Source organism: Accipiter gentilis, chromosome 5 (assembly GCF_929443795.1).
Source record: "Accipiter gentilis chromosome 5, bAccGen1.1, whole genome shotgun sequence".
Classification (NCBI taxonomy): Eukaryota; Metazoa; Chordata; class Aves; order Accipitriformes; family Accipitridae; genus Astur; species Astur gentilis.
In genome coordinates, this window is record NC_064884.1 from 36684869 (window position 1) to 36706778 (window position 21910).

Sequence of the window (21910 nt, forward strand, 5' to 3'; positions counted from 1 at the left end):
GGCAAAACCACAGTACATCTGCTGCTGGAGCAGAGAATGAGCTCTTGGGGAAGCACTAGAAAAGGCTGCTGTACCTTACAGGTGTGGGGGAAAGGTAAAATGTATGGATTGCTGCACTGTGAAGAAAGTGATACAGAGAAGTCTTCCAGGTAACTACGAGGTAAAGATATGGGCAGCAAAAAGCCCACATTTGACATCCATGAACTCTCCCTCTCGTACAGAAGCTTCCTGAATACTAGGCTGCAGGCTTAATGCTTTCTTTATACCCCCTGATAAGATGTTTTTAAGGGTCTTAGTGGAATTATCACATATTTTTCTTCCATTTTTAAAGCAAGAAGTTACTAAACTCCTTCAGAAAGCTCTTATAAGGGCTTCTCTTTTAACTACCAGTAATTTTTTACAATTTTACATATTATATGATTCTATGAAAGCATATACCATCAACAGTATGATTATGTACAGCTCCACAGAGCCAATTGGATTTGCAACTCTTGTCTCCAAGATGGCAGCACTTGTGATGCTACTGCACAGCTGTGAATTGGTGTGTGCAACACCATGGTCGGAAAGTTTGTTTCTGTTAGGCACTGACCACACCGGTGAGTGAACTCGCAAGCCTCTCCTGAAGACATCCCCTGATTGATAATCAATCAAGATACAATTACAGGCAAATGGTGACTCAAGTTAAATTCAGTTTTGGGTTGCTTGATAAATACTGCAAGCTTGCTTTTGAAGTACAGGAGTGCATATAGTTGCTACAGATATAAATGCAGGTATTTACCTTTTTTTAAGCCACAGAAAGGCCATGATGGTTTTAATAATGCAAGGGTTTTTCAGTCTGAGGGGGAAACCAGCATTTTTTATTGAACACTGATTAGATTACAAGCTTTCCCTGACAAAAATAGATTCAAGGAAAACACAGATTGCTCTTAACACGGCCAAGAACATTTTTGCCTATCAGGAACTTGATTTCCAAGGACCCAATCAGTCAGGTTGAAGTTTGAGGCTGAGGAGTTTTAGAAAATGTAAATCTCATCACCGCTGGGAAAACTGTTCTTTGAGACATACTTTACGTGCTGAACCTACCCATAGACAAGTGTCAGTCCACTGGTAAGAAAACCTGGAAAAAGAATTTTCTTTCTAGACCTGAGAAAGGGCCTTAATGTACTAAAGGTGCTCAGCAAGCCTGAGTGCTCTATATATCCTGACACAATGTCACAGTATGTGGAGAAAGGGAAAGGCTTCCTCAGATCTTTTCCACTTGAAAGAGGCTCTGGTTTTCAGGAAATTATGCTTGTTGTAGAGCTTACTTGTTTTGGCAGCTGATTTAATTTAAGGAGAGAAAGAAAGGGTGACTTTGCGGTCCCTTTGTCAAAGAGCAAAAAGCTGGCTTTTTGCTTAGACCAATCAAAGAACAATTCCTATTCCCCATCAGGAATAAAAATAATCCCAAATACAGACAAAGCACAGAAAACCTGTATCTAAAGGGTGAATGCCTCTTAAATGCTTTCAGATGAGAACTATGGACCCCCAAAGTATCAAGGATTATGAGATGTCTTACATAATTGCTGTGACAAGGTTTGACTCCTCTCTTTGAAGATGCTGGGTTTTACGCACACTGCTGCAAAAGTAGTCAGGTGTGCTCCATGCTGCTGGCAAAGAATAAAAAACACAAGAGAAACAAGGAAAAACAGGATACTCTATTCAGTATTAGTAACATTTTGGTAACAACACTGATCTCTGTAAAGGTTAAATTTAGAAAACATTTTTTGTAGAAGACTAAATTAGTAAACACTCAAGCGCTCTAAATTTTAGCCTATTTCTAATAAAGCTGAGCCACCATTACCAAATGAAAATGCCAGAATCTTTGCACTTTGAGTATTTCACATAAGGCATGAGTCCATTTCATTGTGTTCATAGAAGGGTAATAAATAAACTTTGCGCAACATAGCCTTAGCCTTTTACTGATAGCAAGTAAGCTGTCTGTTCTGAATTGACGTCCTAATTTTTACTGACTTACTTAATTTCCCAGAGCTTAGGTTTCCAAGAAGTGGTAAAATGTACCAGCACAGGGCAGTAGTTTGCTGTTGAGTATTATGCTGCTCATTGACTACACTGAATTTAAAAGCACAGCTGCCTAGTCACATTCAATAGAGTTTTTTTCTACATTTAAATGACTTTGATCTGTACCATACATGTTTCATAATTATTTGCCTTTGTGCAATTGCTACGTTATTCTGTTCCTTTACATGTCCCTTTTATCCATTTGGATCTCAATCCTGGACACCGTCCAAGCAGAGTTAAATAGGATACTGCAAGTCTGATAAAGATACCAAGATAAAACTCATTCATCTCTGTTGTTCAGGGTGGCCCAGCATTGCAGCCTGGTCCGTCACTCGTGTTGGGTTGCAAAACAGTCTCGCTGTTTGCGGTTGAGAGCAAAGGTGCAGCAGGTTGTCTCGTTGGGGTGACCTGGCCTGAAGTCCCTAGGGCTGCTTCACATTCACACTCTTTCCGTCTGTTAGTGGATTAAAGGTGAAGTGTGGGGAGGGAAGGGGCTGAAGCCTCACTTTATGTTCTATTCAGTATTTATGGTGATATTTGTGAAGTTTTAAATAGAAGGGCATCTGGTCTATCAGCCTTACTTCAGGTGAAGTGTCATTTTTGGACTTTGCACACCTGCTACCATTTAGTGTTCATCTGAGCTCATCTTGCATTATTGATTCTGTATTTGCATTGATGACCTTAAGTTGTAATCGGTCAAATATTACATTAAGAATGACGTATTGGTATATGGTACAGTTGATAAACTAGGTTACTTGCTGCTGCCCTCATACATCTATATTATTCATTCTCTACTGAATTTTGAAAAAAGTGCAGGGACTACATTCAGTCATATCAGGTTGCTCAGGAACTGTACAGTATTTTTCTAAAACAATCACTCTGTATTTCTTAAAATCATATATTCCTGAGTTTTGCTTGTATGGTAGACCTACTAATTACTTACTGATGAGTCTTTTGAAAAGACACCAACCATGTTTTTCCCATCCAGACTTAATCTGAGGTTTCTGTTAGTGTTATCAGCTGCCCTGCGCGCACAGATTCATTAAAGAAAAGCTATAGTGCATGCTTGTTGCCAATTAATGCATCCTTAGGAGACTGGTAGATCAGTCCACCCAAGCATTTGGCTGCCCATGGGATTTTTCCAGAGGTTCCCTTTCCTGAAGATACCTGAGGGGATTCTTCTCTTGCTAAAAGCTGGAAACCCCAAAGTAACTGAAGAAATCTTGCGGTACATGGTTCCCTCCTTTGGCCTTATCCTTCAGTCAGACTGAAATATCTAAAAGGAGAAACCTATTCCGAGTGCTGGAGTTACTCTGACTAGCGTGGTTTAACAGTTATCAGCGAAATCTAGGTGAAGAATCTTGCTTTCCATAGCTGAAGTGGGTTTTTCTCCTATCTAGTAATGCTGTAGCTTTTTGCGGTGTAAAGCAAGAATAGTGACTGACAGGAGCCAGAGGAATCCAACCTGGGTATTGTATAGCTCCTCTTGCTCAGTGTTTCCCCACAGAGGGTTCAGATACATTTTATGCATGCAGATTTAATACCACTAAGTTCAGATTAGCCAACATGGAAAATGTAATCACTGGTGTATCGGTGCATTAACAGTCATTTAAGTTTGTCAGCGTTTGTCATCATGTCCTATGTGCTTTTCTAGGACTTAATTTGTCCTTCCACGCCCCAAAAGAAATGCTACTAAATTTTACTGCACGGATAAAAAACGTATCTCCCAACTTTGTTGATACTCTAGCTAAGGTAGGAGTGACAGCACGTTTTCTAACCATCTTTTTGGCCTCCAGTTGCAACTTCAATGTGATGCTTTGGCTGGCGCTTCTGTTTGTTAGGCTGAGTAGCTGTTCTGCAGACAAGTTAGCACAGGACTCGCCACAGGAAGGAGTAGGGACTGAAGATCTAGTCTGTGAGATAGAGTGATTTCGCCCCATCAATCCTTTTTTTTTCCTCTGCTGTTACTTTCTTTGACTTGCGCTCTTGGTTCCTCCCTTTACTCTGTCCCTTCTTCCTCCAAATACCTTAACATTGTTGCTCCCCACCCCACACCTCTAGGCATCCCAGCAGCACTTCCCCACAGAGAAACACCTCTGCCTGCCCCCCCTGCTACGCATCGCGGCCATGGCTGCTGCCGCCTCCTCCCCGCCCAGCCGCTGCCTCCCTGGCAGCTCCGCCTCGGCCATGCTGCCTTTCCTTCCCCCTCCCAGCGTACCCCTCCGGCCCTGGAGCAGCCCCCTCCTTGCCTCTTTGTGCGGGTCAGACGGGAACGGCTCTTGGGCCGACGGCACGCCACCGCCTATGCTAAAAATGAGATATATATATATATATGTTAGGCTTCTGTTAAATTAAAAAAAAAAAAAAGTCCACGTTGGGTGTTGGTAGTCTCTGGGCGTCAGTAACGGTTGCCGAGCAGATCAGCGATAGGCAATTTTGTATAGTTTGATTTAAATCATTCTGTGGGGTTTTCTTCTGCTCCCGTACACCCACCGAAACGCCGCCGCGCAATGAACAAAGGGCCCTTAAAGCCGCCGCCTGATAACGGAGCGTTCGAGCTGCGCTTTTTCTTTTGTAAGAAAAGCTAAAGGGAGTACGAGCGGGAGTTGGCAGAAGGCGCTGAACAGACCCCGGGGGCCCCGGCGGGCCGGGGACCGGGCCCAGCAGCCCAGCAGCCCCGGCCGCGGCCGCCCCTCTCGCCCCGCAGCCCTCCGCCCGCCCCCGCTGCCGGCAGCGGCCCGTCCCGCCCGGCGGCGGGCGAGGGGGCGGGACCGGCAACACGCGAGGGGCGGCCCCGGCGCCGGCTCCGCTCTCCCTCAGGCTCCGGCCGCGGCCGCCGCTGCCGCTCCCGCTCCTCAGCGCCGGCTCCGCGCCCGCCACCGCTGCCGCCATGAGCGCGGACCCCGTCGTCTTCGTCTCCGCCGCCAGGACGGCCGTCGGTGAGGGGCCGGGCCGGGCCGGGCCGGGCGGGTGTTGCCGCCCGGGGCCGGTGCTGAGCTCTCTCCCTCTGTGTCCGCCCAGGCTCCTTCAACGGCGGCCTGTCGGCGCTGCCGGCGCACGAGCTGGGGGCCGCCGCCATCCGTGAGGTGCTGCGGCGGGCCGGGCTGGCCCCCGAGGAGGTGTCGGAGGTGATCCTGGGGCAGGTCCTCACGGCAGGTAGGGGGGCGGCGGCGGGCATCCCCCCTTCCCGCGGGCGGGGGGCGCGGGCTGGGCTCTCGCTCTGCACGGCCACGTCCCTCCTCAGCTGCCCCGCGGGAAGAGCCGGTGGCGGTGGCTCAGGGGGCGATCGCCGGCCGCTGAGGGCGCGGTTCGTCGTTCACAAAGGGCTTGAGCGGCGGCGGCTCGGCCGCCTCTCCGGGCGCGCCCGGTGACCAGAGCCGCTGCTGGGCTTCTGGGAAGGATGGGGCGGGGGGAGAGATCGGGGCGGGGGGTTAGATCCCCAAAGCAGCCTGACAGTCTACGCGTGAAAGTCGGTTTCTTCTCTGTGTTACAGCATCGCTTCTTTCGCGTTGGTCATCTCCTCTCCTCTCCTAAATTTAACATCCTAAGCAGCGATAACGCTGAGGTGCGAGGCCCTGCACTTGTGTTTATCCGCAAGACCGACCTGCCAGATCTGTGATGCCACTTGCTCCGAGACAAATGTTTGGATTTAAAGGAAATGCGGCTGATAGGGAATTGTTTGTTTTGAACGGTCCCCTGCTTTTGCCAGGGTAATGTTTAATCAGTAGAGTCATAGGGCAGGTTTGTATTTTTAAAGATGGTGGAAGAAAATAAAGGAAATAAATACTTTTGTCTTACTTAAAGCTGATCCAGATATTTTTAGCTCGCTGAATGATGTGCTCTCCTTATCTGTTTCTTTGCATACAAAGAGCTGGCATCACTTTGGCCTGGGGAGATGCAGATGAAGAATGTTTTCTTTGAATATAGCACTCCTATTCTCTCCCATCAGTATTACAACAAAGAATGGAAGCTTTGGGGACTGTATTTGCATAATTGTGCCTTTGGTTTCCGTAGGAACTCTTAGGGAAAGTTGTCTGCTGGTGATGTATGGAAGGTCAGAGAAACCTTTCAGCAAGTAGCAATTTAAATGAGTTCTCATTTTATACAACAGGCTAGTGCTAATTTGAAGTTGGTGTTTCATCTGACCTGCCATCAAAAGCAGCATTGCAGATATGAAACTATCAGTAGCAAGTCCCTGACCTTGCAGGTATTTTATTGATCAACAATATACGTGAGTGAGGTAACTGAGCTCCTGTTTACAGACTACTGCTGGGAACTTTTCTCACCAACTTCTCTACCAACCGAAAATAGGAGCGAGCGCTAACTTTTGGTGGAGTCGGGTACCTGTTGTGAAAAGTGACAAGGCTGACATTTGTTTTGTTAAGAACAGACAAAGGAAAAATGCTGCCTGTTCCTGCAGGTGCTGGCCAGAACCCTGCCCGGCAAGCGAGTGTTGCTGCGGGAATCCCTTACTCTGTGCCTGCCTGGAGCTGCCAGATGATCTGCGGGTCAGGCTTGAAAGCAGTATGTCTGGCTGCTCAGTCCATACTGACAGGAGACTCCAGCATCGTGGTCGCAGGAGGCATGGAAAGTATGAGCAAGGTAAAGCAAACGATTGCACCTGCATTGCGCTGACTTGCTGGGAGCAAACAGCATTAAGTTGTGTTGAAACCCTGTATTTCTAGGCTAACTCTCTGGAGGCAGATTGAAAGAGTAGCTTTAGTTTCTGTACTTGGGAATGAATTTACATGTGCAACAATTGACTTCAGTAGCTTGCTTCTTTTTTTTTTTTTTTAAAAAAGGCCTGATCTCTAGCTACTGAAAAGGCGCCATGCAAACACACACCACACATGGCATTTAAAATTCCATTTTAATTTCCATCTAGCCCTGTTGTGGTGGATGATTTGCTTGTGACAGCTGGCAATAGACAGTTTTTTTGCATTGCAAGAAGCCCAAAGAAGGAATAAGTGGAAATGCTGTTGTTCACCAAGCAATTTGTGAAAGGAAGCATAGGGCTTTCATTTCAAGGTTTTCAGCCCAAGGTTGTACCGAGGAATAGCGCTGGGCTGGTGATCTGATGCCTTACAAGTGAGTGGCCTCTTCTGCCAGGGCTCGCTTGCTGCCTGCGCTGAGAATGATGTTGGTGTTGGCTGGCAGTGCAGTGCAATTGGGAACCACCTAGAGGTGACTGGTAGGATGGGGAACCCACGGCCATATGGCCCCAGGGATGATTGATTCGATCTGTGGAAAGAAAACACTTGCTGCCTGGTGATCTGCTGCCGGGGAAATGCACAGGCCAAAGAGACCACACTAGCTGGCAGACTCCGGAGGGAGAGACGGAGTGGGCAGCCACGGAGACTGCTGGGATTTGGGGTTGCTACCTGCAGCCGCATGACAGGGGTCTGTCTCTTCAGCTCTCTGGCTGTATTGTGCACTGGAGATATAAAACATCTAACTCCTTTCACAATACCTTCTTGCAGGCACCTCATGTGATTCACATGCGAGCTGGGGTGAAAATGGGAGAGGCTTCCTTGCAGGACACTGTAATCCTTGATGGCCTTACAGATGCATTTTATCAGTATCATATGGGTATAACAGGTAAGTGGTGACAGTCCAGAAAATGAAATGGTTAACTGGGAAGGGGGGAAGAATTCACTGACAGGAAATTTCAGAAATCTGAAGTTTCAAATAAGGTGTTTCAAGCTGCCCTTAAGTTGTAGTAATGAAAAAGAAAGAAATCCCTAATACTGAAAAGCATTGAAGGCATTTTCTGCTTTGTTTGTAAAGCTACTGGGTTTTTTTTCTGCCTGAGCTAATGTCGATGCATCTCTTTTGCATCTGAGAAATTTATTTAATTTCAGCAAAAATAAGCAAAATAATCCCTGTATGTAACTGAAGCATTCAGCAGCACAGATTTACAGTTGGCAGGAATTGCGTAAAGTGTACTGTGGATACACGTGGTTCTGCAACTTCAGATTATTGCATCCTGGATGGGATAGTCAGCCAACTGCTTTTTCAGCCCCTGCTTATGAAACAGAATAACTTCCAAACCATTCCCTCCTCTGAAGTAGCTGTAGAGAGACCTGAGCATAGTAGTCCAGAGAAGCAATAAACTAGAAAAGCTTGTTTGCCTTTGTATTTAACTTGAGATACCATCCGGGTGGGAGGAGATCCCACACAGAAGTTTTCACCTTCCAAAGAAAATACAGTAGAGAATCATGAGCAAACAAAATGAGGAAATCAGAATGAAAACTGTTCAACAAGCTTGGCTGCTTGCTACAGCAAACATTAATGACTACCTTTTTGCTTACAATTTTACAACTTAAAATTTTAGCATTTCCTGATGGCAATTTGCATTTTGTTCCTATTTCAGCCGAAAATGTGGCCAATCAGTGGCAAGTCAGCAGAGGGGAACAAGACCAATTTGCTGTACAGTCACAAAACAGGGCAGAGGCAGCACAGAAAGCTGGCTATTTTACAAAAGAAATTGTTCCTGTTCTTGTACCTTCTAAAAAAGGTAGGTGCGAATGGATAATAATTTTACAGAAAAAAATCTGTTTTCTACTATGTCTCCTATAAGCAGTGGATGGTTTCCCACTTACACAGCCTTTTCTGTAAGCTGTTCTGTAAGTGTGTAACCTTTTGCTCTCTTTTTCACCTTTCAGTGGTTATTTTTTAGATAAGAGAGAAGGAATGCAAATGTGGAATATCTAAATGTAGCTCTCTGCAAATACTACTACTATGTTTTATTGGAGATGTAATTACTATCCAGGCAAACTACTGACTTAACCTAGGCTTGGACGAGGTACAAAAATCAGTATTTTTCATTTCGTTAGAGTCCTGCTGCACCAAACTTAAAACAGTCACGTTGATCTGGCAAACCTTGCCACCTAGTAAAATACGCAGAGACAATAATTAGGGTTACTAGTTAATTAACTAGGTCAAGTTACATATATTGGGTATGCTTCTCTTTAGGTCTGTTAGGGATATAAACAGACCTATTATGGTGCTTGAGCCAAAGGTCTGTTTCTAGAGCAGGGGAGTTCCCCCAGCTCCTTGTGCTCCTTGGATGCAAAAACTGAATTTTCCAAACAGAAATCAAGAATCAGTTGTTCAACATTTACATTGAATAGACCCCGTGGGAAAAGCTCTGGCATTAGGCTGGTTACAAACAAATGAAGGGCTTTCCTGGTACCAGTTTAGATAATAATAATTAATGACATTTGACTACTCTTTGCAACAAGATTCCTACAAGTATCATTTGGGAGATAGCCTTCTGCTTGGAAGAGAAGCTACTGGCTTAGGAACAGCAAGAATAAGATCTGCTTTTGTACAACTAGACATTGTTTTAGTTGTTAGTCTCAGAAAACCCAGAGCTGGCTGTCCTGCTAGAAGCAGCTGGAGGGTTAGAGCAATTGGTTAAACTGCACTGAGTCAGAAGATATCTCCAACACAAGGATGGCTTTTTCGTTAAAAGGAATATGGCATATATTCTCAATCAGCCCGTTGTTTGTGGTGGCTTTCTGTTCGAGACGTGTCTGTGTGATTGGACCCTCCTGCAAGTATAACGCTCTGTTTTGCAGGTCCTATAGAAGTTAAAACGGATGAACACCCTCGACATGGGAGCAACTTGGAAACAATGGCAAAGTTAAAGCCCTGTTTCCTGACAGATGGAACTGGGACAGTAACAGCAGCTAATGCTTCAGGTTGGTCCCTCTGGCTAAAACCAAAATGGAAAACAGTAGCTGCTTGTGGCTCAAGGCAGGGTCTCTGCGAGGGGTTAGGCTGCTGTGTGGTTACTGCTGAATATATCTTGCAGGAAATGGCAATGTGTTTGACAACGTAGGTAGAACTTGAATATAACTGTGGTGGAGGAATTCTTTAACAATGAGTTGTCTTTTGCTTGCTTTCTATGAAGCAATACAAGTGTTTGGACAACAGCAGCAATATTTAGTAGGCTGAAACAAATAGAAACTACATCCTCTGTTTCTAAAACTAGCTGTCTAGTGGTTTCTAATACTGCTGGTCTGGACAAAGGAAAACTTAACAATTCATATTTGAAAAATGTTAGTCCTGTGGGACTAAGTCTCCTGCCTTAGTCAGCTTTGAAACTTCTTCCTTGGTCCTCATGCTGCCTCTTCCAAAGTCTACCTAATGAATCTGATGTGGTCCTTTTTCACATTTGCGTCAATTCTTATACCTGTTGGTTTCCAAAGAGAAATCACAAATGTCACATTTATGGCAGTATAGATATGTTACTCATTTTAAGTGTTGTGTCAGAGGTCAGACTTGGCTGATCTGAACCATACTGACCTAAACCAATAAAAGATTTGTGATTTTTGTTTTGTCTAGGATGTGAACAAGCAGGAAAAGGTGGTACAGTAAAAGCCATAAACCCAAAAAAATGCATACAAGTTTGTCATTCCACAGGTATAAATGATGGAGCTGCAGCTGTAATTCTAATGAAGAAATCAGAAGCTGCTAGGAGAGGTCTTATGCCTTTGGCTCGGATTGTATCTTGGGCTCAGACAGGCATAGATCCATCCATAATGGGAGTAGGGCCCATTTCAGCAATAAAGCAAGCTGTAAGTAATTATCTATGTATCTATTATTTAAAAACTCTTGCTTGTAATTACTTTTCATTTCCTGGCCATGAGTTGTTTTTTCTATATTCTAAGGAAAATTCAGTAGAAAAAATAAACTAAGTGAAAACAAGTCTTAAAATAGCGGAGCAAATGTAAGATTAAGGGTTCTAGTGCTACCAGGCTAGTGCTTGCTTATTGGAAAAAAAAAATAAAAATTATAGGTCTATGAATAGAGTTCAGAGCATAAACTAGGTGGATTTGTGAAAGGCCACCTAGATAATCTGTGAGGCTAAAGATCAAGTCTCATGGATGTGTATGCTAACCTAATTTGGGGATGATTTGGTCCTGCCACGATACGGTTCTGATGCTGTCTGGCCGGATTAATTTTCAGATCACTGCCTGGTTGTATTTGCAATAGTACAACACTGAGAGAAGGGTCAGTGAGTGCCTCTGCCTTAGCAAATGTGATGGTGCCTTTTGTGTTTTAGTTTGCCCTGTGAAAGGGTTGGAGCACGCGAATTGGACTCCTTTCAGATGAAACTAAACAAGAAGGTACGCTCCAGAACCACATCTAACGTGCTCAGACCATTATTGCACCCACTGATGCGCTCTGTGTTCAGTCCACAGGACAAGGGTCTCAAATAAAATGCCCCACGTGAGCAGCCCCTATGGCAACCACACTGCTTGCTAATACAGACGTAGCCCATGGCAACCCCAGCTGGTTATATTAAAACAGCTATGAAATTGAGCATGAAAAGAGCTCTTGTACAGCTGATAAGGATAGATTTGCTTTTAGTATTCCTTCTTAGTTTTATTTATACTGTGAAGGCCTTGTTTTGTTCATCTCTGAAATGTTCTGGCAATGTAGAAGCCTAACTTGAACTCACCCAACCTCTGTGGCTTTTCATGAGAAAAACTGTAATGCTGAAGCTTTATCTTACCACATCTCAAACTGTTCTTCTACATCAAGAATGCTATAAACGTATACACAATACATAGTTTTAGTTTAACTTGTAGAACAGACAACCTGTATTTAACAGTACCTGTAATTTTATAGGTACTTTGAAAAAGGGCACACTACTTCATGATGTAAACTTTGTGTGTTATCAAACACTTCACACCCTCCATGTATTGTCAGTATATCTCTTCAGAATTTCATAGTAGCACTTCACAGTGAAAGAATGACTAGGCCATGCATTTCAGTGTTACAACAACATAGTAAATCTTAGACTTTTCCCAGAAGGTGAATGGTTTCCATACTGTCTCTACTGGACAAACTACACTTGACACCCATCACTAATGGTCATTTCACTATTTCCTGTGTAAAAATCTCATGGAACCAGACTTATGTCCTGAAAAACTTGCTCTTGTATCTGTTAAAACCTACTTTTGAAAACAGTGCTTGTTCTATTAAGGGCGCTACCTACAGTTTGATTCCCACAATTGTAGTACCACTATGTATGTAAAATGAATCAACATTTTTTAAGAGCAGCCAGCATTTTATAGCACACTGTACTGACTTCTGCCAACACTGAAATCTTGTCTGTTGTCTTCAAGAATTATGTCATCAACCCTAGCTATAAAAAATTTGTTTCCTTCAACTTGTTAGAAGTGGTGACTTCACCATATTTTACAAAAAGCTTCCTCTGGTGCTGAGGAAGACCTAAAAGGTAATAAAGCCTCTCTATATTTTGTTTTCTCAGATTGACAAAGCCAGCTGGACTTTGGAACAAGTTGACCTGTTTGAAATTAATGAAGCCTTTGCATCGCTATCTGTTGCAATAGCAAAAGAACTGAAAGTAAATCCAGAAAAGGTAACAAGTATGTTTGAGGCTATAATTAGTTTGCCTTCTGTAATTTGTTCTATTCTGTGCATCTGGATTGTATTCCAAAGAGGTGAGGAGGGTCCTTGCGATCGCTTTGCCATAAGAAAAAAGGATGGGAATGCCAGTAGGCGTTTCTGTATGCTACTCTGCTGTAGCCTGGCTTTGCTGGCAGGCACATCCTTTCCTAGCTGAACAGCCTGCAACTGTGTTACAGCGCATTTGTATGCAAAGCCAGGTAACTGAGCATACTTGTAATTAACTTCAGCAGTTTAACTTGCTGCTGGAAGTGTATTTGCCAGTGTATCCTTCCAGTGATGGCAAAAAACGTGACCATTACCCTCCCCTCCCTAAACATGCCTCAATTATCACCTGAATTATCTTCAGAGAGTAAAGATGGGCCCCTTTCAGAAGAAATACTAACAGCTGTTGCATCCATGTCCAATTTCTCCTTGAAATGGGGGTAGCAGTTTCAGGCTTATTCACAATCAAGGACTATATCCAGTGAAGTCATTCACCTTGAAACCAAACTAAGCCAGGTAAATGATTTCTTAACTCAATATTCTGTATTGGCTTTTTTTTTTTTTTTTTTTTTAAGATTAATATCCAAGGTGGAGCTATTGCTCTTGGCCACCCTCTTGGCGCCTCAGGTTGTCGCATCCTTGTTACTCTTCTACACGCCCTGGAACGAACAGGTGGAAAACGTGGTGTTGCTGCTCTCTGTATTGGAGGAGGAATGGGAATAGCTATGTGCGTCGAGAGATGAATGTTAATGAATGAATGAATAGCAAGTGTTAACTAGCTTTGAAACAGTTTACTAATAAACTTCTAATCAAGGAGCTTACAGCTGTTTGTTTTGCCTGAAATTAAACAATAAGCTTACTCCATTACTTTTTGCCACTCAATCACTGCCTTGACAAAATGGTTAGTGGCTACTGCAGGCACTTGTTATTAGCAGACACTAAAGCTTAAATTCTCAACACAAATACCAACCTCACTTCCAAAAATTAATTTGTTCACAAGAAAATAGCAGCAGCATTCAACCACTTGTTTTATTAACATCTTAGTTACAAGAGTGGGAAGTGTAAGTTAGACAAACATAAATAAAACCTAAGTTATTCTTCAAGCGCTCCAGAGTGAACTGCATCCTCATAGCACCCTCTCTCTTCTTTAGTTTCAGGGTGCAGTTTAATAAGGTCATCAATTCGAAGAATAGTAATTGCAGCTTCTGTTGCAAACTTCAGGCTCTTGGTTTTAACCATGGTTGGTTCAAAGACACCAGCTTGCTTGTTATCACGAGGTTTCCCATTGATCAAGTCAAGACCAATCCTGCAAATAAGAAATAGTCAGATGGAGAGATAGAAGAAGCAGAAATACAGCTGGGAGTTTGCTTTGTAACTACTACTAGGTCCCAGTGACACACACGTAGGACTGAAGGACAGGGGGAGAAAAGTTCAGTGATAACCTACACCCTTTTTTTACATGCAAATCATGATTCAGTAAACAGGCAGAACAATTTTCTAAGTCACCAACCCACTTGGCCTTCCTACAGACAGATACTTGCCATTTCAGATTTTTGCGATCTGGGTTAACTTGAGCCTCATTGTGGAATGCTCTCAACTTTGCAACAAGATCTGTCGCATCTTGAGCGGCATTTACTGCCAATGTGTTTGGAATTATTAAGAGGGATCTTGCAAATTCCGCTATTGCAAGTTGTTCACGTGATCCCTAGAAAGAGAAAAAAGTTTTTAAACCAATTGCTGCAACAAAAGAGGAAACAATACAGCCATGATGAAGAGTATCAATAGCAGGTAGGGGTTTTGACATGCATAACCTATTCTTTTGTCAAAGGAACATCTAGCCTAATTATCAGAGAAAGAATAACTCATCCTCCATTTTAAAGCAGCAGCTTGCATTCTCTAAGATGATTAGGTTTTCATGGACCACAGAACCCACTTCTAGAAGAAAATAATTGCTTGAAAATTCACATTGTCCTAGTTTAACACATGCACACTGTTAGTTCTTTGTGCAAGGCTTACCATGCTGGTTGCATAATTTTCAAGATATATTGAAAGTGCTGCCTCTACAGCACCACCACCTGGGACAACAGACTTGGATTCCAATACCCTTTTAACAACACAGAGAGCATCATGTATAGATCGTTCCATTTCATCGCACATGAAGTCATTAGCTCCTCTTAAGATAATTGATGCTGAAGTACGAGCCTTTGTACTAGGGGAAAAAAGGAATCGGAAGTTAGCTGTGTTGAACAGAATATAAACTAAATCTCCTCTTGCTACAATTTTTCTTCTAAAGCCAAGTTCAGTTGAGCCATTCTTTCAACATTTAAAAGAAAGTCTTAATATTGCTATGCACCCTTCCAGGATATGTACAGTGTAACTTAGTATTTTAATTTCTAATACGCAAGAACCTCGTTTGAGTTTTAGTCTTCGAGAAAGCTACCTGGCAGAAGTATGACAGACAAGACGCTTTCCCATCAAACAGGGGGGAAATGTAACTAGATACTAAAATTTCTCTTCTGCATAGCCATCAAGTGAGCTGATGACTGCCAACATTACAGTATAAGCAGTCATGTATGGTCAGATTATTTCATTCACACAGAAGTGAGAATACAGGAAGTTGAACACTGAGAAGGGATATTGAAGCCATGGAATATTTAAAATCCAAGCTATATTCTTGTTAAACAAGCTGATACTCAAGTCTTCAGGTAGCAGACTGCAGTGGCATACTAAAAACTTAAAGGGAAAATAGCATGTGTGTGGGCAGTTAGCAATTGTTGCTCTTCTTACCCATTAAAAAACCCCCAAAAACCAAAAAAACCAAAATACCCTTTGATGAAACAGGTGTCCAGCCCCAGCAAAAAAGATTAAATACTGATACTTTCACCTCTAATCTGCAGTGGACTTGTATACTCTTTCCCATGCATATAACTAATCAAACCACTGAGATAGCATGAAAGTAAATAAATGGGATTTTATCTCAAACACAGAGGAAAGTTTATACAAAACTGAGTATTTTAAAAAGGATCCTTACTTCTTGATTAGAATCAGCTCATCGTCACAGATTCTCTCTTGAATCACCTCTTCCGCCTGTCCCAGCATTAATGCCTCAAAACTCTCCTCACCTTCAAGGTTTGCAAGGGTCGAACATACAGTTGCTTTAACAAACAAAAGTGTTAAATTAGCATTCAATTCCAGCACATCCTTTGCCGACTTCCCAGAACAGGCACACAGGAAGAAAAATAGGAATTGAAAACAGAAATAAAAGCAGCCTAAGCAGGTTTTTCTTAAATTCAACAACACTTCTCAGCAATTCAATATTCCACAGTTTATAATCCATACTGCTCTTTTTGCTCAATTTCTACAGCACGTACTTTTCCACAGCTAGTACAAGCTCCTGTGCTTTACCATAATGAAAATGCTTTCTTGTAAATTTAAGAATTGACAGATAAAATCTGTCAAGAACCAGAATTTTTTCCAGAAGAGCAGCTCAGCTCCACTCACCCTCCACTTGCATGGCTTGCATGTTAAGAAGCCATATTTTGAAAATTAGTTACTAATACCCTAAAACCAGCCTTTACTTTAAAAAAAGAAGAAAGAGATATTTTTATATATACATACCTCCAGATGCCTTAGCAATCCGTTTAAGGTCCTTTTTTACAACTCTTCGTACTGCCATAGCACCAGCATCAACGAAATACTTCAGACACATATCATCAATACCTCCAGTGGTGAGAATAACATTGGCACCAGTGGCCAAAATCTTCTGGATCCTTTCTTTGGTAATGTCCGACTCTCTGAGAGGATAAAGACAAAGTTCTAAAAATGTGTTTAAAAACCTACAATCACATTCTGTCAACCCATTTTCTGAAATTTTAATGCAGAGCTCTGCAAGGAAGGACCATTGCACAAGCATAACTTGGATTTCTTGAAAAGTCACCTAATGCTAGTTCTGCCTCCAGAAATGAAGACTTCTACCATTAATATTTGGTATTGCTGGGAAATGTTAACATTTAAGACATTTTTACCCCTTGCACTCAGCAAAAATTACATCAAGCCACCTCAACTGAAGAGACTAAAACAAGCCTGTGAAACCCCACTGTCTCAGTTACTCAAGCTTCCACCCACCTCTGCCTTATCTGGTCCAGCTTCTCAGGGTCTGAGATAACAACCTGAACACCAAGCTTCATTTTGGCTTTCTGCAGGCTGAAGTCAAGGCATGCAATCTTTGCATTAACTATTCTCTTGGTCATACCTGACGAGAGGAAACAAGAAAGAAAAAGAATTTGTCAAATCAAGTTAACAGAACATCAAGTTAGCATTAGAGATTAAAACTAACATTAATTTCACATTTCAGATTTCTATTCAGTTTGCTTCTTCACTTCCAGTTCTGCCCTACAACAGAAAAATCCTAATAGACTTTCACAGAAAGGATTTATTTTTAAAAATCTCTTCTGTAACCTCTGTTACCTTTTTACAGACTCCATCCCCAAAATGTGAATGAGCACGAAAAGTTGACAGCCTCACATCCGTTGGGTTACCTAATCACAACACAGCTCTACTAAACCTTAACCGTTCCCTACAAACCTGACATTGGCTCCCCACAAGGGAGGCATTTATGTTCCAGAAGATCACAGCATAACTATGCTGCTACCAAGCTAGGGAAACTACAGTCATTCACCAACACTTTGCAGATCACTACTAGCTGGCAGACCCTAGCTGAGAAACCACTGCTGAAGCAGTAAGGGTTTTTTGTGTTTTTATTTAATTGTTCTACAATTGAAAACCCACATAATTTGCTACTAATGCAGTCAGTAAGAAGATCCATGCAGAAAGACTAGGAGGACCGAGTTCACATGAAAGCTCTATGAAACATAGCACGTTCTTACCCTGTGAGCCCACCACGCAGTTCAGAGCGTAACCGTTCACAAGTATGCTCTCTTTTTGGCTGCGGCCATGTGCCTTCAAAACATTAACTGAGTTGATTGGATACCGAGCCTGACCTTTCTGGTCTGTATATTTAACTGCCAGTGCAGCATCCACCACCATATTAGCAAAGAAATCACCATCACTAAAATGCTGTTAAGGATAAAACTGAAGAAGAAAACTAGTATTATGCTGAAGGAAAAAAAAAAGTTACTGATAGTGCCCAAACTAGGAGTAAAAAACTGATTCCAAAAAAACAAACTCCAGAAAGGCATGGAAGTGCTAAGCTTTCTTTACTATTGCCTTAAATGAACGAGAGTAATTCTTAAAGCTGAAACACTGGTAAGAAAATTAGAACATGCTAACATGATGTTTGCATTTTACGCCTTTTGTTCCTTAACAAATATACCTATCCTATGGTCAGTCTGCATTCCCTTGTTAGTGCAAAAGCTATAAAATGCAGGTTTTTCTGTGACTATCGAGTAAAATGCAACCTTCTTTCCTCTAGTTTCACTCACCAGGTACTTGACATTTGTAACAGGTTCTTGCATTCACGCAATTCCTTATCTAGTCTCGCTAACACACCATGTCTAAGGAAACAATACACTGTTAAAGCTACTGTTACGTGCCTAACCAGGTTTAAATAAATTGGACGAGTCTGAACATGTTTTCCCATGCCACATAACAGTATCTGTGAAATATTTTTCACACCCCTCTTATAAAAACAGCTTGCATACTACACCCCATTCATAAAAACTGCTGTGAAATAAACTAGCCTAGCTACTCAAGCTCTCCAATCCCTCTCACCTAACTAACTTGATCAAATTAAAGGATACATTCCTATAATTTTAGAGGACATTGATGTTTTAGCAGCATTAATTAGGCACTCCCTGCCCAATTCATCTGTGTTAATAATAAGATTTTCATTGATGTAGCGGACTGCTTCCCTGTAGAATAAAGACAAAAACTGGTAAAGAATTCCACCCCCACAAAAAGACAAAAATCTTACATGTTTTCAGCCCTTCTAAATGTTACCTCAAGGAATACAGGGATGAAATCGATTCAGGTTCTAGGACGGGAACGTGACATTTTTATGGGATTACAGAAACACAAAATAGAAAAAAACCCAAAACCAACCCAACAAAAAAAACCAACAACCCCCAAAACAAAACACTATCCACTTTGCACCAAGAAGCCTGCATTAACACAAACACAAATACAGAAATAAACAAAAAGCATGCACTTATTGTACCTTAAAAAATGCAATGTACTTCAACTGTATTAGTTTCTTACTTGCAAGCAAGTCGGTATCCACCAATAATGGAGGTAGGATGAATTTTCTGTTTCACAAGCTCATCTGCATTTTTTAGAAGTTCTGCAGCAATAATTACCTGTTTGAAATACAAACACTAAATACATGTATTCTATACAAGCAAAATAACTAACTATTGCCATTAAGTGAAAAGTAGAATCACAAAGAGTTGTTCAACGTCTACTTGGCAGAAACAAGTACTTGCAACCTAGAATTATACCCGCTTATATTCAGTCAACTGCAAGCTTTTTTCATTCTGTATGTATAATTGTTCAACACTGCATCAAGATTCATAACGGATAAATTAAAAGCGGCATTGTGATAATGAAACACTGACTTTTGGTGTACCTGCCTGTAAAACTTTCTACATACCACTGAGGTTGTCCCATCACCAACTTCCTTGTCTTGCAGATCTGCCAGCTCACAAAGAACTTTTGCAGCAGGATGTTCCACTTCTAGCAGCTTCAGAATGGTTGCACCATCATTAGTAATGGTCACATCCTAATTTTCAGAAATCAAATGTTAATACAAAGTATATTTCTATTATGTTTTGACTGGTGCGTTTCATAATATTCATACAAATGAAAGTTAATTATTCTTCAAATGTCCATAAAATAACTATTTATACCAAATGTTTGCTACAGTTTTTTAAACAGGAGTCTCATTCTACCAACAGAAATGTTACCAGCGCAGAATCTGCACTTTCATTTTATCAGAAGTCTTTGTTACAGAAACTCATCAAACATTTTGCACATACCCCCTATCACAGTATTTTATTACAACAGCCTGTAAAATGGCAAACTTTCCTAATTTGCTTGAAATATTTTAAAATATGAAATACTGCTTTAAAATTGTTATAGGATTAATTCTTTTCTTATGTCTCCTAATGTGGAGACCAGGACATACATGTCAACACCACCATAAGGCCTGACTTTAATGGTGATATTCATTCCTGTGAATTTGACCAATACTTGTAAGTGGTGACAAGAACTTACATATAGAAGAGAGACGACTGTACCACATAAACTACAGTATCAGATTAAACTAAAATGATGTAGCACACATTACCTGATGCTCAATTTTACCACAGTTCTCCTCCTACCCTGTCTCAAAACCATGGAAAAAAACCAGGCACATGCACATTAAACCTATGAAGCACACTAAGCGGAAGCACTTTTACACAGGAATACAAGTCCTCCTGACACTTCTTAAAGAAAGCTTACTTACCCCAATATCATCCACCAACATCTTATCCAGACCAACTGGCCCAAGAGAACTCTTCACAATATTGGCAATAGCAGACGCAGCAGTAACTGAATAAATGAAAGAAAAAGTTTTATCTTTCCAACTTGAAGGTGATTCAGGTTTACAAGACAATATTCCAAGAACCTGCAATTCAGAAACTTGAGATAAAGTGACCTAATTTAGGATTAGGTTTCAGCCTAGCTAAGCTAGTAATAGTTTGCTGTTACTCAAAAATACAATCTGTGCCAAACCTCACTTGTCCCTCCAAGCTGGTTCAGCTAACTAAGCTGGCAAGGCTAACTTATCAGAAAAAAAGAATAGTTTTCTGCTGGCTTGGTAAGATGGAGGACACTACTGAGGTCAGAAGAGCAGCGGTGGTAGCTCAGTAGAGGTTGGTAGCACTGTTTCTTTTGGCAGCAGCAACTCATGGCTTGAAACTTCTCTCATTTACCCCTCAGTTCTAGGCAGATACAGAACAATGGTATCACCATACATCAATTAGTAACATATTTTTTAGTCCCAACTAGGTCAGTGACTGAAACAAAACACTTCTTCCGTAACTAAGTCAAGGAAGTAAAAAATGACCTTTTAGTCACAACTAAAGTAACATGAAACCTCTAACACAATTGCTTTTTTAAAGGATGTTCTGCCAATTTCATATAGGAAAAAGATACAATCAACCTTTTCCTTCAGACCATGGCAAGTTTTCCTTTATCCCACAAGCATAGCCACTTAATCTGGAAAGTGAAAAAGTGGTAGTATAATGGGAATAGTTACCACTCAGACCTGCACTCTGAACTCCAAACAAAAGTAACTATTTCTTTGGCTTTAGAGAAGTAATGGCAGCTTTCCGAAAGAAATAACCGTTGTACCAAAGGTGCCATTGTCAAGTAGAATCCCAACCGTAGGCTAAGGTAATTTTCATTCTAAGTGTTCCACCTCAAGAATCATCAGAGCTGCGTGACTGTCGCGATCATCAGTAAGCAGGTCTTCAGCTTCTTCCTTTGTGTTTTATCTACTCAGAAACTGAGAACAGTCTCGGAATTTGCAGCCTTCCCCCGGGACTCGACACAAAATCCTCAGAAACGTGGAACGTTAAAGACACCCACCGTGAGGACGGTCCCCACTTTCAGAAACAGATCATTTCCCTGTGCTGTTGCTTCCCCTGCCGCGCCTTCACCACCAAGCCTTCTCAAGCAGTCTGCAGGCCTTGCCGGCTCAGGCCCTACGAGCTCGGGACGGAACCGAGCCGGCCTCTGGTCAGCCGCCGCCCCCACTCCCGCTGGATGCTTCTCCCCAGGAAAGGAGGGGGGACGCGGGATCACTTCGCCACCGAGACGCTGGGGAGCGGCGCGGGATGGCGCAAGCCTCTACTCTCCCCCTGGGCGCTGCGGACAAAGAGCAGTGCCACCCCCCCACCACCCCCCCGGGCTCCTAGCGGCTCGGGGCTGAGGGAAGCCGGCGGCAGGGCGAGACCCTTCCCGGGTGGGGGCAGAGCCGGGTGAGCACATGGCGGCGGGAACAGCCGCGCCATGTTACCTCCTTGCCGCCCCTCCCTCCACCGGTCATGAAGCCCCCGCCGGCAGCGCGCGGCCGTTACCGTTTTGCGTGCGGATCGTGTCGCCGCTGGTCCGCTCGCCGAAAACAGCCAGGGGTCCCTCCATCGCCGCCATCTTCCCGCCCGGCCGCCGCGCCAAGCCCAGCGGGACGGCAGCGCGCGGAGCCACGGAATGGCCAGAGGGGCCGCAAGGAACGCTGGGTACACGCCGCCCCACCCCCCACTACGCGGGAGCGAGTGGAGGGAGAGGGGACGGCCCTGCCCGCGCGAGGGGCGGGACCGTGCCCTGCCCGCCCAATCCAGGCGCGCGGTGCGGCCCAGCCTCAAGCCGCGATTGGTGGGCGCGGTTGAACAAAGCCGCCACGCCCGGGGGAGTGGGG

General features: G+C 42.9%; 2 protein-coding genes and 1 non-coding gene across 4 annotated transcripts; 1 reads left to right on the forward strand and 2 right to left on the reverse strand.

The window, feature by feature from the left end:
• Positions 1–4873: 4873 nt before the first annotated feature.
• Positions 4874–13308, forward strand: ACAT2 (acetyl-CoA acetyltransferase 2). Its single transcript, XM_049801661.1, has 9 exons — positions 4874–5000; positions 5083–5217; positions 6482–6663; positions 7542–7659; positions 8435–8578; positions 9645–9767; positions 10492–10646; positions 12350–12460; positions 13068–13308. Exons 1-9 carry the CDS (start codon positions 4952–4954, stop codon positions 13233–13235), a joined length of 1185 nt encoding a protein of 394 aa, XP_049657618.1. The 5' UTR covers positions 4874–4951; the 3' UTR covers positions 13236–13308.
• A 188-nt stretch (positions 13309–13496) lies between these two features.
• On the reverse strand, positions 13497–21742 carry TCP1 (t-complex 1). Of its 2 annotated transcripts, XM_049801642.1 has the most exons (12): positions 21573–21742; positions 19955–20040; positions 19100–19228; positions 18709–18806; positions 18252–18362; positions 17379–17560; positions 16618–16744; positions 16111–16286; positions 15524–15647; positions 14509–14701; positions 14034–14197; positions 13497–13798 (listed from the first exon to the last, which is right to left on the reverse strand). In XM_049801642.1, the coding sequence occupies exons 1-12, from the start codon at positions 21643–21645 to the stop codon at positions 13585–13587; spliced, it is 1677 nt and encodes a 558-aa protein (XP_049657599.1). In that variant the 5' UTR covers positions 21646–21742; the 3' UTR covers positions 13497–13584. The 2 variants fall into 2 exon arrangements, with proteins under 2 accessions (XP_049657599.1, XP_049657600.1); XM_049801643.1 differs by lacking the exons at positions 19100–19228; positions 19955–20040; positions 21573–21742 and having other exon boundaries at positions 18668–18764.
• LOC126039076 (small nucleolar RNA SNORA29) lies at positions 20608–20743 on the reverse strand. The gene has a single exon (XR_007506193.1). It is a non-coding gene; the product is annotated as a small nucleolar RNA SNORA29 (small nucleolar RNA).
• Positions 21743–21910: the final 168 nt, after the last annotated feature.

Coding starts and splice junctions, on each gene's coding strand:
- ACAT2 (XM_049801661.1), top strand. CDS start 4,952: ATGAGCGCGGACCCCGTCGTCTTCGTCTCCGCCGCCAGGACGGCCGTC. Junction 10,647..12,349: donor TTTCAGCAATAAAGCAAGCT/GTAAGTAATTAT, acceptor TTGTTTTCTCAG/ATTGACAAAGCCAGCTGGAC. Junction 12,461..13,067: donor TGAAAGTAAATCCAGAAAAG/GTAACAAGTATG, acceptor TTTTTTTTTAAG/ATTAATATCCAAGGTGGAGC.
- TCP1 (XM_049801642.1), bottom strand. CDS start 21,645: ATGGCGGCGATGGAGGGACCCCTGGCTGTTTTCGGCGAGCGGACCAGC. Junction 20,041..21,572: donor CACGATCCGCACGCAAAACG/GTAACGGCCGCG, acceptor TCATTTATTCAG/TTACTGCTGCGTCTGCTATT. Junction 18,807..19,099: donor GTGATGGGACAACCTCAGTG/GTATGTAGAAAG, acceptor TATTTCAAACAG/GTAATTATTGCTGCAGAACT.